Source organism: Pongo pygmaeus, chromosome 3 (assembly GCF_028885625.2).
Source record: "Pongo pygmaeus isolate AG05252 chromosome 3, NHGRI_mPonPyg2-v2.0_pri, whole genome shotgun sequence".
In the NCBI taxonomy this organism is placed as follows: Eukaryota; Metazoa; Chordata; class Mammalia; order Primates; family Hominidae; genus Pongo; species Pongo pygmaeus.
The window spans coordinates 64,893,057-64,906,462 of NC_072376.2; the positions used below are offsets into that span (position 1 = coordinate 64,893,057).

Below are 13,406 nucleotides of genomic sequence, written 5' to 3' on the forward strand. Positions count from 1 at the left end.
ATAATGATGATCACCCTACCTGTCTCCACCACAGAGATTAAAGAGCGATACCATAAATAGAAATTCTTTTATTTGTATATTCCACATCAAAATCACAAATTTAGTTGCCACCAAATTATGGCATTATTTTCATTTCTGTACCTGAATGTTTAAAAATATTACTTGTTCTTGGCCGGGCGTGGTGGCTCACGCCTGTAATCCCAGCACTTTGGGAGGCCAAAGCAGGCGGATCACGAGGTCACGAGTTCAAGACCAGCCTGGCCAACATGGTGAAACCCCCGTCTCTACTAAAAAATACAAAAATTAGCTGGACATGGTGGTGCACATCTGTAATCCCAGCTACTTGGGAGGCTGAGGCAGGAGAATCTCTTGAATCTGGGAGGCAGAGGTTGCAGTGAGCTGAGATTGCACCACTGCACTCCAGCCTGGGCGACAGAGCAAGACTGCGTCTCAAAAAAAAAAAAAAAGGATTTCTTCTAAAAATATTACTTGTTCTTAAGAAATTCTGTACTTATCTTGATAGTGCTGATTTAAAGCAAATTCCTCATTTAAAGTAAAAACAAAACAGCAAGAAAATATTTTTTAAACACTAGTAATAAATGGGAGGCTGAGGCAGGAGAATCGCTTGAACCCGGGAGGCAGAGGTTGCAGTGAGCTGAGATCATGCCACTGCACTCCAGCCTGGTGACAGAGCGAGACTCTGTCTCAAAAAAAACAAAAAACAAAAAACAAACAAAAACTAGTGATAAGCTAAAGTAATGGAACTTTTTTTACTTGATAAAAATTTTAACAAACATTAAAAGTTACTATTATGAGAAAAAGATGAATTGTTCACTATCATCTCTGTTTTTTTTTTGTTGGGGGGAGGAGGACAGAGTCTTGCTCTGTTGCCCCAGCTGGAGTGCAGTGGCCCAATCTCAGCTCACCGAAGCCTCTGTCTCCTGGGCTCAAGCGATTATCCTACCTCAGTCTCCAGAGTAGCTGGGACTACAGGCACATGCTACCACGCCCGGCTAATTTTTGTATTTTTTGGTAGAGACAGCATTTCACCACGTTGGCCAGGCTGGTCTCGAACTCCTGACCTCTAGTGATCTGCCCGCCTTGGCCTCCCAAAGTGCTGGGATTACAGGCTTGAGCCATGATGCTAGGCCTCATCTCTGTTATTAAACACCATACAATAGGTCCTAGCCAGTATCTTAGAACAAGATTTTTTTTAAAAAAAGATGTAATATTCAAAAAAGGAGAGACAAATATTATTGTGTAGATAATTAGCTGTAAAATAACAAGGGAGTCAGCTCAGAAGCTCTTCTAGCTAAAAAGATGAAAAAAATTTATACATAGCAATAAACAAATCTGCAGTATATTGTTTGTGGCATATAATACTAAATTGGCCTTTTTGACATATATTCCCCTTTCTCTTAGTGTAGTCCAGTACCATGGAAGCTAAAAAACTAAAAGGATATTTCTCAGACTTTATTGCAGTAAAGGTAAAGAATATGATTTAGACATTTCACCAGGGATGTGAATTCAGAATTAAGTGGGGAAAAAAGCTGAAACACACGGCCGGGCGCGGTGGCTCACGCCTGTAATCCCACACTTTGGGAGGCCGAGGTGGGCAGATCACAAGGTCAGGAGATCGAGACCATCCTGCTAACACGGTGAAACCCTGTCTCTACTAAAAATAGAAAAATTAGCCTGGCATGATGGCGGGCGCCTGTAGTCCCAGCTACTTGGGAGGCTGAGGCAGGAGAATGGCGTGAACCCGGGAGGCGGGGCTTGCAGTGAGCCGAGATCGCCCACTGCACTCCAGCCTGGGTGACAGAGACAGACTCCATCCCAAACAAACAAAAAAAAAAAGTAGAAACACACAAAGCATCCATTTAGTTGGTACTAATCTAGAATTTGCATTATGGTTTTGGAGCCATTATTCTTTTTTTATTTTATAATTTCAACTTTTATTGTAGATTCAGGGGATGCACATGCAGGCTTGTTACACTGGTACATTGCATGATGCTGAGGTTTGGGATGTGATTGATCCCGTCAACCAGGTATGGAGCATAGTGTCCAATGGAGCCATTATTTTGGCAACAGTTTCTCATCCTCAGATTATTACTAAGGAGATGGGTTTCTAGAGACAAAAGTTGTTACACCGGCTTTCTGATTCTCAGAATAGTTTGATAGTAAAGCCAACAATGGAGTGGTAGTTCCAGATTCCCTAGTTTCTGGATTGTGGTAGAGAAAGCCTTGGCATACCAGTTTTGCATGTTGTTTTGAGAGTCATTCCTGGTATCCCAGCCTAGAGCCTGCTCCTTCTTTTTATTGGGTTGATAAAGCATTTAATTCCCCCATATTAAGCTCTTTTCTGCTTAAAATAGCTAGTGGGCCTTCTGTTTATGCAACTGAATCCCAACTGATAGGCTTGTTAGGTGAAAAATGCAGGCCATTGAACACTGTGTGTACTTCTAATGGCAAAACCAGCCCATGTATTTACTGTTCTCCCCTGCCCAATTCCATTGAAATAACAGAGAAAAATGTGAAGGAGGAAGAAGTGGAAGAGGGGAGGAGGAAGGGAAGTTGTTGATAGTTGTACCATTAGAGCATGGTGTCATCATTGGAACAAGAATATTTTGAAATTTCTGAATGATATTAAGCCAGTAAGATCAAATTGCGGGAAGTTAGATACTCGGTGCAAACAAAGTAGGGCTCCCAGAAGAACTGTGGAGTAACTCTAGGTTCCAAATATCTGGGCCAGTGGAGGAAAAATTGAAGGACTTCAATTTGAAAACTGTGAGAGGTCCCCAGCCTTGGGTTACTATCCTTGGCATTCTCCTCTAGGTTTGATTTTGCTTGGATTACTGGTTACGTAAAGTAAGAGGTTTTATTTGAAATGTTAATAGCATGGGAAATAAGGTCAAAATGTTTTAAAATATACCCAGGGTTTTGTTTTTATTCAAGTGTGTCAGGATATGGTTGCTATTGAAAGGATAGTTGGTTACTCACAGTTTCCAAGAGGAGGGGTGCATGCCACATCATGCCACACAGGGGCCATGCAGTGAAGCACCTGAATTGATCAGAAGGAGCAAGGGGAAAGCATGGGCATAAGGCTTTTATTGTGGTTTCTGTGGGAAAAGCATGGCAAGGCAGGGTAAGCAGAGTTAGGATTGGCTAGTTTCAATAATTTTGGTGGGCTCTGGGCTGTAGAGGCTATCTCTAGTTGTTTGGTACCTGGCCCTGGAATGATTAGGGCAGGGGATCATGGCTCAGTCTGATAAATGAAGTGATTGAAGGTATGGTCCCTAGATTGATTGGTTTGCATTTGAAGAGTGTTTGCTATTTCATGGAGTTCACTAGCCCTGGGAGGGGCAGACTCTATGAAGTCAGCAATGTGTCAGATGCCAGAGCATCAAGAATACATAAAATAAGAAAATATGGTTAATACACAGAGAAAGAAAGGGAGTAAATACTCCCAGCAAACTTAGAGGTATAGAATCATGAAATGTTAATAAACTTGCAGACAGTCAGAAACCATTTAGATTTGCTTCATGAATCCAGGCGTTCAACAGCGAAATTGTCAAATTATGTAAATGTTGAGAGAGTTGGTTTTTTAAACAGTTTCAAGCTTCTCTATGGATAGATAAATAGATAGCAACATTTATTGAATGCTCACAGTGTGTCAGGCACCCTGCTAAGAAATTTACATGTATTATTTCATTTTTTTCCCAGTAATCCCTTGTGAGTAGCTATTAGTATTATTCCCATGTACAGTTAGGGAAACTGAAGTGTAGAGAGATTAAATAACTTGCCCAAGCTTATGCTATTAACAAGTACTGGAACTGGCATTTAAACCCAGTGTAGTCTGAGCTTAGAATCCAAGCTCATAATCACTCTCCTCTACTACCTCTCTATCTATAATAAATCTATATTTATAACAAGTAATTACAAATATCCACAGAGGCTTCAAAGTGAAGATCATCTTAGCATGATAGTTACTAACATTTAAATGGGGATAATAATAGTACTGGCTTTGTAACATTTTTACAAGGATTAAGTTCATTAATGTTATGTATTTAAAATAGTGCCTGGCAACATAGCAAGCACTTGGTAAATGTTGGATATCATTATTCTCCTTAATGAAGTATTCAACTTGTACATGAGAATTTGTTGGCACAACATCTAGATAAACTCTCTATAGCTATGATTTAAACCTAGTCTTTTTTTTTTATTACACTTTAAGTTTCAGGGTACATGTGCACAATGTGCAGGTTAGTTACATATGTATACATGTGCCATGCTAGTGTGCTGCACCCATTAACTCGTCATTTAGCATTAGGTATATCTCCTAATGCTATCCCTCCCCCCTCCCCCCACCCCACAACAGTCCCCAGAGTGTGATGTTCCCCTTCCTGTGTCCATGTGTTCTCATTGTTCAATTCCCACCTATGAGTGAGAACAGGCGGTGTTTGGTTTTTTATCTTTGCGATAGTTTACTGAGAATGATGATTTCCAATTTCGTCCATGTCCCCACAAAGGACATGAACTCATCATTTTTTATGGCTGCATAGTATTCCATGGTGTATATGTGCCACATTCTCTTAATCCAGTCTATCATTGAATCCAACTTACAAGGGACGTGAAGGACCTCTTCAAGGAGAACTACAAACCACTGCTCAGTGAAATAAAAGAGGACACAAACAAATGGAAGAACATTCCATGCTCATGGGTAGGAAGAATCGATATCATGAAAATGGCCATACTGCCCAAGGTAATTTATAGATTCAATGCCATCCCCATCAAGCTACCAATGACTTTCTTCACAGAATTGGAAAAAACTACTTTAAAGTTCATATGGAACCAAAAAAGAGCCTGCATTGCCAAGTCAATCCTAAGCCAAAAGAACAAAGCTGGAGGCATCACGCTACCTGACTTCAAACTATACTACAAGGCTACAGTAACCAAAACAGCATGGTACTGGTACCAAAACAGAGATATAGATCGATGGAACAGAACAGAGCCCTCAGAAATAACGCCGCATATCTACAACTATCTGATCTTTGACAAACCTGAGAAAAACAAGCAATGGAGAAAGGATTCCCTATTTAATAAATGGTGCTGGGAAAACTGGCTAGCCATATGTAGAAAGCTGAAACTGGATCCCTTCCTTACACCTTATACAAAAATGAATTCAAAATGGATTAAAGACTTAAACGTTAGACCTAAAACCATAAAAACCCTAGAAGAAAACCTAGGCATTACCATTCAGGACATAGGCATGGGCAAGGACTTCATGTCTAAAACACCAAAAGCAATGGCAACAAAAGCCGAAATTGACAAATGGGATATAATTAAACTAAACCTAGTCTTAAATACAAACAAATTTAAAAGTTAATAGCAAACTTCTTGTACTTTCCAATATCCATGATAATACAAATTTGCATATAAAAAGAGAAATTGGCTTTATAAGATCATTCATGGTTATCCCATCATTTAAAGTGTTTGATATGGATAGGCATTATATTCATTGCCCTAAATTGTTATTACATATGAGAATAACCTTAAGAATATGACAGTAGTCTTATGTAATTTAATTTCATGTTTTAATTAGAAAGAAGCGGTTACAGGAATGGAAAGCTCTTAAGAAAAAACAAAAATTTGGAGAATTAAGAGAAATTTCTGGAAATCAGTATGTGAATGAAGTCACAAATGCAGAAAAAGATGTGTGGGTTGTAATTCATCTATACAGATCAAGGTAATTACCATAGTATTTCAAAATGTTAATATACTATTTTAAAAGACATATTTTTGGTTTTAAGGTTTTACAAAGTATATAACAGTACTCAAGAAAAAGCAACTATATACTGCACACATATACATCCATAGAGTTTTTGATAGTCATTGGCTTCAGGGATTAAATTAGGTATTTTAAGATCTTTTCATTTCTAATTTCAGGAACTTGTCACACTTTTTAGAAAAATAAGCACCTCTTTGGTAGTTTTGTTAAAAACTTTTTATTATAGAAAATCTCAAAAACACAGAGAAGTAGAAGGAATGAGAAAATGAACACTCTAAATATTGACCATACAGATTCAACAAGTAACCTTTTGCCATATTTATATAATTGTTTCTATGTGTGTGTATATTTGCATTTGTAGAAAGTGAACTGAAAGTAAACTGAACATAGCATGACGATTTATTCCTGTGTACTTCAGCATGCACCTTCAAAACATAAAGGTGTTGGAAAGAAAAAAAATTCTATTTCCTGTACCCATTTTAGGTTTATTAGCTGGGGCCCTGCAAATTGGACGGACAAAAGACAGGTTAACAAGAGGAAAACAAACAGAAGTCTATTAACAAGTGCTTTACACATACACATAGGAGAGCTCAGTGATAAGTAACTCAAAGGGGTGGTTAGAACTTGGGCTTATGTAGATTCTTAACAAAAGAACAGCAAATTTGTAGAGAAGTGATAAGACAACAGAAAGGGTCTTTGAGCTTCTAGGAGTGACAAACTGTGGGATGGTAAATACATGGGTGAAACTATGTATTCAACTTGTTGAATGTATATGGTCGATATTTAGTGTTTAATTTAATAGAAATTAAAGGTTGTTTTAGCAAGGTTTGTTATATAGATTCCTCTGGTGCCTCACTGGGATGATAAGAATCTAGAGCTTTATCCAGTGATGAAGAGTGTCCTGCCCTTCCTGGTAGAGACAGGAGTGAGGATGTTACTGGGTGGAGAATATTTTTCTTGTGTCTGTTTCTTTTCAGTTGTCTTTAGCTCAAAATAATCCTTATGCCAGAGTAGCTTATTTTGGTGTGGCATACTATGAATCCCTTCAAGAACGTTCTTCTACATAACCACAATACCATTTTCTCACCTAACAAAATTAACAGTAATTCCTAATACCATCTAATACGTCATCCTTACTCAGATTTTCCCAACTGACTTAAAAATATCTTTTATGAATACATATGTTTTGGACAAGGAGTCAATCAAGAATTATGCAGCACATTTAGATATATCAGCTCTCTGAAGTCTCTTCTAATAGAACAATTTCCCTGCACCCCTGCACTCCCCCATTCCTCCAAGACAGTTAATTTAAAAATACCTGGTTGTACTAAGTGTTACCCACTGTCCCTAGGCCTCACCAGTCTTGTCTAGTAAATGGGGAAAGTAGACTTTTGAATGTCTCTCATTCAGTCCTTCTAGCTTTAGGTCCCTACCCCTCTGCCTCAGGGCTATAAACCATTCTAGGAACAGAGGCCATGACAGCAACCTTCACTGTCCTTATCTCAATCTCTGAATAATAAATGTTTTTATCTTTAGGTCCTCAGGGAAATTATGTACAGAGCAATTTATGCAAATTATAGCCCTGTATATAACCCTGTGTAGCCTGTATGGCTATACTTTGCAGTTCCTGAGTCAAATTTTGACAGGACAACATGCCCCATAAAAGAAAATGCCCCATAAAAGTTATTTTATTATAACTAAAACTCTTGGTAGATTAATTTTTAAGTAGTTTTAAAGTATTTAAAAGAATGTGTTGACCTAAAAGGAAGAGGCTGAGGCACAAAATATAATTTAAAGAGTTTACTTGAGCCAAAGTGAGGATAGCTGCCCAGAAGACTAAACCCAAGTAACTTTGGATATGATCTCCCTTTGGCGTTTGTTATGAGCAGGTTTGTGAAGACATAAAAGGAGGACAGGGAGTGGACTGATACAAAGTTGTTTGTCAAGAATTCTCTTTGGCTTAAGGAAATAACATTGATTAGTGATTGGCACTATATTGTTAAGCTATAAAACTTACAGTGTCTGAAGTATTATTGGGTTGATTTATAGCTACTTGGAAGCAATAGCAAGCAGTTTCAAGAGATGAATACATAGGTCAAGAAGGGAGTAGGTTGTAATTCTCTCTTTTTATATTTGATACAGGGTCTCACTGTGTTTCCCAGGCTGGAGTACAGTGACAATTGTAGCTCAATGCAGCCTTGAATGCTTGGGCTCAAGCAATGATCCTCCTGCCTCAGTCCTCCAAGTAGCTTGGACTACTGGTCTGCACCACCACATCTGGCCAGGTTTCAAAATTTTTTTGTAGAAATGGGGTATTGCTATGTCGCCCAGACTTGTCTCGAACTCCTGGCTTCAAGTGATCCTCCTGCCTCAGCCTCCCAAAGTATTGAGATTACAGGCGTGAACCACTGTGCCTGGCCTGCTGTCTCATTTTAATGACTCCGTGGGGGTAAACATTTAAAAGGACTTGCATTCTTCAGAGAAAAGTTATTTCCTGAAATCACACTTCCATATTACCTATCCTATTTATTTGGTTAACCAGTTTGTAAATGCTGCCTGTAGATCTCACAAATAAGGAAGAGAAACACGGACATTTATAAAACAGGGATCTGCTTGTGGTAAATATTATATACTGAAGTGGTTTACTGAATGTTTTTTCTGATCCTGTGTGATTAGCACAGTAGATATGGCTTCTAAGTAAAATTATCTAGTTTAATGGTTACTTCCAGATAAATTACTAGTTTTTAGAAATGATTTTTAAAAAATTCATAAAGAGGTTGAATGTGTTATAGTCTGCTTCAAATTGTTGTATGCTTTGATAGACTCAAAAAGAAGGATGTGGTTTCAAAATACTTTAAATATTTGTGACCTTCTCAGAAGGTTTTTCTGGGCCACTCTAAAGTAGTTACGTATTAGTTTTCTGGACATTAAGAAAATACATTCCTGGGGCTGGGTGCGGTGGCTCATTGCCTGTAATCCCAGCACTTTGGGAGGCCGAGGCAGGCGGATCACTTGACGTCAAGAGTTCAAGACCAGCCTGGCCAGCATGGTGAAACCCCATCTCTACTAAAAATACAAAAAAAAATTAGCCAGGCTTGGTGGTGCATGCCTGTAGTCCCAGCAATGTGGGAGGCTGAAGCAGGGGAATGGCTTGAACCCGGGAGGTGGAGGTTGCAGTGAGCCAAGATCGCACATTGCACTCCAGCCTGGGCGACAGAGCAAGACTCCAAATCAAAAAAAAAAAAAAAAAAAAAGAAAAAGGAAAATACATTCCTGTGTTGGTATAAAACATATATTTTGAAAATTAATCTGTAATCCAAATTTATAAAATATAACAGAAAATAAGTGTGTTACAAATATTCTTTAGAAAACTTTAGTTTTTAACAATGGATTTACTGGCCAGGCTCGGTGGCTCATGCCTGTAATCCCAGTACTTTGGGAGGCTGAGGCGGGTGGATCACCTGAGGTCGGCAGTTTGAGACCAGCCTGGCCAACATGGCAAAACCCTGTCTCTACTAAAAGTACAAAAAAATTAGCCGGGCATGGTGGTGTGTCCCTATAATCCCAGTTACTTGGGAGGCTGAGGCAGGATAATCGCTTGAACCTGGGAGGCAGCTCTGCAGTGAGCTGAGATCACATCACTGCACTCCAGCCTGGGCAACAGAGTGGGACTCCATCTCAAAAAACAACAACAACAACAACAACAACAACAACAAAATTGATTTACTTACAGCTTTTTAATATTGTAAAGTTGAAGAACAGCTGTTAACTTATGTTTTTGTAACCACCCAATGGGTTCATTTTGCCTGCTGCCCACATAGAGCCAATTTATCAAGACAGGGGAATTGCAATAAAGAGTTTAATTCATGTAGAGCCAGTTGAACAGGAAACTAGAGTTTTATTATTACTCAAATCAGCCTCCCCCAAAATTTGGAGGCTGAGGTTTTTCAAGGATAGGTTGCCAGACCACAGAATGGGTACTGCTGATTGGTTGGGAATGCAATCATAGGGATGTAGAAAATGATCCTTGATATGGTTTGGCTGTGTCCTCACGAAATCTCATCTTGAACTGTATTTCCCATAACCCCCATTTGTCGTGGGAGGGACCTGGCGGGAGGTAATTTAATCATGGGGGCAGTCACCCTCATGCTGTTCTTGTGATAATGAGTGAGTTCTCACGAGATCTGACGGTTTTATAAGGGGCCTTTTCCCCTTTTGCTCAGCACTTCTCATTGCTGCCACATGTGAAGAAGAATGTGTTTGCTTCCCCTTCTGCCATGATTGTAAGTTTCCTGAGGCCTCCCCAGCCATACTGAACTGTGAATCAGTTAAACCTCTTTCCTTTATAATTACCCAGCCTTGGGTATGTCTTTATTAGCAGCATGAGAATGGACTAATACAGTCTTCATGTGTGCTAAGTCTGCTTCTGTATGGGTCCACAGGACTGCTTGGTGGGTCCAGGTAGAGGCATCAGTCATCAGAAATGCAAAAACCTTAAAAGATATATAAAAAAGACCAATCTTAGGTTCTACAATAGTGTTGTTACCTGCAGGAGTAATTGAGGAAGTTGCAAATCTTGTGACTTCCAGAATAACGGCTGGTAATTGTTTAAGTGTCTATCTTAGCAGAATTCGGGCTCCTCTCATCCTCCTAATCTAGTCTTCCCTTAGCTTTACAAAGGTGGTTTTAGTTTTGGGGAAAAGCTATTATCATTTAAACTGTAAACTGAATTTCTCCCAAAGTTAGCTTGGCCCAAGTCCAGGAATGATTCGGGGCAGTTTGGAGGTTAAAGGGAAGATGGGGGTTGGTTAGATCAGATCTCTTTCACTGTCATAATTCTCTCACTGTTAAAATTTTTACAAAGGTGGTTTAATTTTTAGCTACTTTCTATCAATTTTATAAAAGGGTGGTGTTTGTTTTTTGATTAGGCTCCTAAATTCTATAATTTCAATGGCTCTTTACCATTAAATTGATAGGATTAGACCCACTTTTTATCCGAATGAAGGCTTAGCCTCCTTAAGGTGCCTTACAGGGATCTAACTCAACCTGGGCCAGTAAGCCTAATGATTTAGCTTTAAGTCAGTCTTGTTTCTGGTTTTATTTAATCTTATGCCTGTACCCCAATTCTAATTTGGGGCTTTTATATTATTCTTATACCCAAATGTATATTTTGAAGCTTGAATACCATAAATAGGCTCTTGTTTTGTGATGTTAGAGGTCTGCCTCATATTTTACAGCTCTTCTGGGGTTAAAGTTCTGGCCCTGAACCCCAACACCAAATTTGTTCCCCTACTACTTGCTGTCAGAACTGTCTTCGGGCAACCCTTTCTCCCTGCATCACAATCTGTTATGCAATATTCTCTTAATTCTATACTTTTCACTGCCACCACCAATACCTACCTGCTTTCTGCCATTCACACTACTGACCCATCCCACAAATATGTGTTGTACCACTGACTGAGCTTTCATTCTGACAAAATTTCTAATGAAAATTATAAAATTTCTCTGAATTAGGTATTAGTGGACTCATTTCACCTTGAAGGAAATCAAAAAATTTTACCCTAAGATATACTTTCTTGACATATTTTGAGATGGGTGTTCAGAGAGCCAGCAAAACTGAAGTAACCCCGTAAAGCTGTCTTTTGTGGAGGGGATTTGCAACTGTAGAGAAAATCTGCATTCATGCAGTCAGGCCTTCTCTGAGGGCCTTCCCTTGTCTGATCTAGGACCAAAGTTAACTGAGAATCTGATGCCTTTAAAGGTCTAAAAGAAACATTTACCATCTATTCTCTTTGAGGGCTGCTACCTATAAGGTTTCATCTACATAACAACACCACTTTTGCTAGCCAGGCCTCCTCTTCTCTGCCTCCCATAGCCTGTCTTGTCACTGTAACCTGATTTACCCCAATAACATGTTTTTGGCCATGCCAGAGCCTCCATTCTTTCTGTAGCCTCAAGATGGCATATAAGCTTCTGTACCCCATTGGAGGGTTTGGGTAATTACTTTGTGTTTCCTCTCTCATGTACATGTTAAGAAACTTGTGTGCCTTTTCTCCAATTAATCTGCCTTTTGTTAGTTGATCTTTCGGTGAACCTTCCTTTGGAGGGCAAAGAAGTTTTCTCTTGGTCCCTAAAACCTTGCATTTTTTAGTAGAGACAGGGTTTCACCATGTTGGCCAGGCTGGTCTCGAGCTCCTGACCTCAAATGATCTGTCTACCTTGGCCTCCCAAAGTGCCGGGATTATAGGCTTGAGCCACTGCACCCGGCCCAAATTGAATATGTTTATGTAAAATGGAGAAAGAGTCTTTGGAGAAGGAAAGATGAGAAAACAGGAAAAGAGGGAAGCAGAATAACCAACAAAGGTCCCAAGGGAGATGGAAGGAATGTGGAATAAAGTAGAGGTGAAGGGATTCACTTGAAAGTTTGATAAACTGGGAGAAAAGCGACTAATTGATCAAGGAGTGTGATGAGAATTAAGTGATAAAGCAGGAAGAACTGAGGTTGTGGTCACACTTCCAATCAATATTAAATTTCTGGTAAGGAATAGTTCACATGCCACACCAGGATGTGGCATGGAGTGGGATTCCAAAGACTGTGGAAGAAGTTTGTTGGAGTCAGGAAAGACAGTTCTGGATATGATTAAACTCATTACCTGGAAAGAAGCTCATGATGGCAACAAGGGTTGGGATCCTTTTGTTTCAACTCAGAACTGCAAAGGATTTCCTAGAAGTGTCCTGTTTTTTTTTTTTTTTTTCTACAAACTGGGAACCTGCTTGAACCAAACTGATGCTCAGTTGGATGTAGTTTCCCTAAGTTAAGCATCAGCTTGCCATGGTAGCTAGCTTCATTCCCTGGCTATAATGGTGCTTGCAATAAAAACCAGAGGACTCTACATACAGTTCTTCATTGCTAAAGGTAAAAATAGAGGATGATAATAATATGCTTTTATATTAATCTAAGATATATTTTTGCCATGGCGATATTTTACTTATTTCATTAGACTGAGATGAGTAGCCCATTTATTAAAGATTGTGTGTACTGTTTCTCTTTTTAGCATCCCAATGTGTTTGTTGGTTAACCAGCATCTTAGTCTTCTAGCAAGAAAGTTTCCAGAAACTAAATTTGTTAAAGCCATCGTGAATAGCTGTATTCAACACTACCATGACAATTGTTTACCAACAATTTTTGTTTATAAAAATGGTCAGATAGAAGCCAAATTCATTGGAATTATAGAATGTGGAGGGATAAATCTCAAGCTGGAAGGTAATGTTACAAATTTTGTTTATAAAAATGATAGGTGAAAACATCCACAAACTAACAAGTATCCTGAAAGTTTACTTCCTTAGTACCAAGGTTTTTTCCTTGCTTCTAGTCTCTTTTTATATGCCTCCAGATTAATTTTCCTATAGTAATACTCTAATAACACCCCCTTCCTTAAAATCCTTAATAGTTCTCTGTCTCAAGTAAGTTAAAAATTTAGAATCTTCTCCTTTAGAATCTCCACCCACCTCTCCAACTATATTTCTCAGTGCTTGCTAGTTTCTGTTCCTGTTAGGCTGGTCTTCAGCCACAACCTGCAAATATACATTACTCATTTGTGCCATCACACTTTTTTAC

At 39.0% G+C, this 13,406-nt stretch overlaps 1 protein-coding gene across 3 annotated transcripts in view; it reads left to right on the plus strand.

Annotated features, from left to right (window-relative positions):
• PDCL2 (phosducin like 2) overlaps positions 1–13,406 on the plus strand; it is a 36,963-nt gene that overhangs the window by 18,037 nt on the left and 5,520 nt on the right. Inside the window, exons 4-5 of one of the 3 annotated variants that reach the window (XM_054484425.2) lie at positions 5,603–5,746; positions 12,844–13,052. In XM_054484425.2, the coding sequence (XP_054340400.1) occupies positions 5,603–5,746; positions 12,844–13,052 (353 nt within the window). Of the gene's footprint in view, positions 1–5,602; positions 5,747–7,930; positions 8,074–12,843; positions 13,053–13,406 lie in introns of all 3 variants that reach the window. The other 2 variants (XM_054484427.2, XM_054484428.2) reach the window with 2 other exon arrangements.